Consider the following 1,103-nt stretch of genomic DNA (forward strand, 5'->3'; position numbering starts at 1 on the left):
TTAAAAAAATAAAAATAATAAATAAATTTAAAAAATAATAAAAAAAATAGACAGAGTGCATAAGCCTGGGCCACTCAACCAAAAATACTTCTCCACACGATACTGGAAATCACCACATGGTCTCATCTTTTGTTTTTCTTGTGGGTGGTTGGCGGGTGCTCTGATGTTATAGTTCATTCCTTCTTTTCCGTCCAACATCTGCTATCGTCCATATCTTTACTCTTTCTTTTCCTCTAGTCGCACCTCTAACGTTTGGCTCGTATATGACATATTATTTGTGTTGCAAGTTGCGTAAAATTCTTGCCAAAAACCCCTTACAACCCTCCCCCCCTAAAAAAACACAAAAACAAACCACCACCACCAACAACAACAACAGGACAGGTCACTTCTCTAGGCTGTGGGCCTTCAAATATAGAATAGACAAAACATCGGACCCAATCTGTCCATTGTGCAGCGAGGAGCCTCAAGATTTTGAACACTGGCTGCAGAGATACCCCGCCACGGAGGTACAGCGGTGGCATCTCTTTGGGGAGGATTCAAGGAGGTTAGACTGTCTCACCCTCTACTCAAGAGAGGCGCTTGTCCTGGTGAAGAGCACACTCTTTAGGGCTCCAAACATTTCGAACGGATAGGCCACCACACACACACACACAACAACAACAACAACAGCAACAACACTACCACCATCACCAACAACACCAACAACAACAACAGCACCAGCACCAACAACAACAACAACAACCCCACCACCACCACCAACAACATCGTACCATCTTGGTGTCCTTTAACTGCAGGGATGGATGGCGAACCCTTGCCGAGAGAGCCGGAAGCTAAGGCGGCTCCGTCGATCTTGCAGGTGAGAGTCGTGTCCCCTGTCGCCCCCATGCCAAGGAACACAGCCAGAACAATGACGGCCGCCATGTTGAGCGCCAACAGAGCCAGCAGGAGTTTCACAAGGCTGGAGGGGCTACTGGACGCTTGGTACTGTGGACCATCGCTGGGAAAGAAAAGACAGAAGGAGGAGGAATGAATCGTGCACTAGTGTGAATCCGGATTTTCAGTTTTCTCTCTCTTTGTATCTCTGTCTATCTCTCTCACTCTCT

At 47.0% G+C, this 1,103-nt stretch overlaps 1 protein-coding gene across 1 annotated transcript in view; it reads right to left on the bottom strand.

The window, feature by feature from the left end:
• The window catches only part of LOC101863822 (neprilysin-1), a gene marked incomplete in the record, with an annotated part of 31,164 nt that overhangs the window by 27,937 nt on the left and 2,124 nt on the right, over positions 1 to 1,103 (bottom strand). The window contains 1 exon segment of the mRNA XM_013083793.1: positions 771 to 997. Coding sequence (XP_012939247.1) covers positions 771 to 997 — 227 coding nt within the window.

The sequence above is a fragment of the Aplysia californica genome, unplaced genomic scaffold, assembly GCF_000002075.1.
Source record: "Aplysia californica isolate F4 #8 unplaced genomic scaffold, AplCal3.0 scaffold00255, whole genome shotgun sequence".
In the NCBI taxonomy this organism is placed as follows: domain Eukaryota; kingdom Metazoa; phylum Mollusca; class Gastropoda; order Aplysiida; family Aplysiidae; genus Aplysia; species Aplysia californica.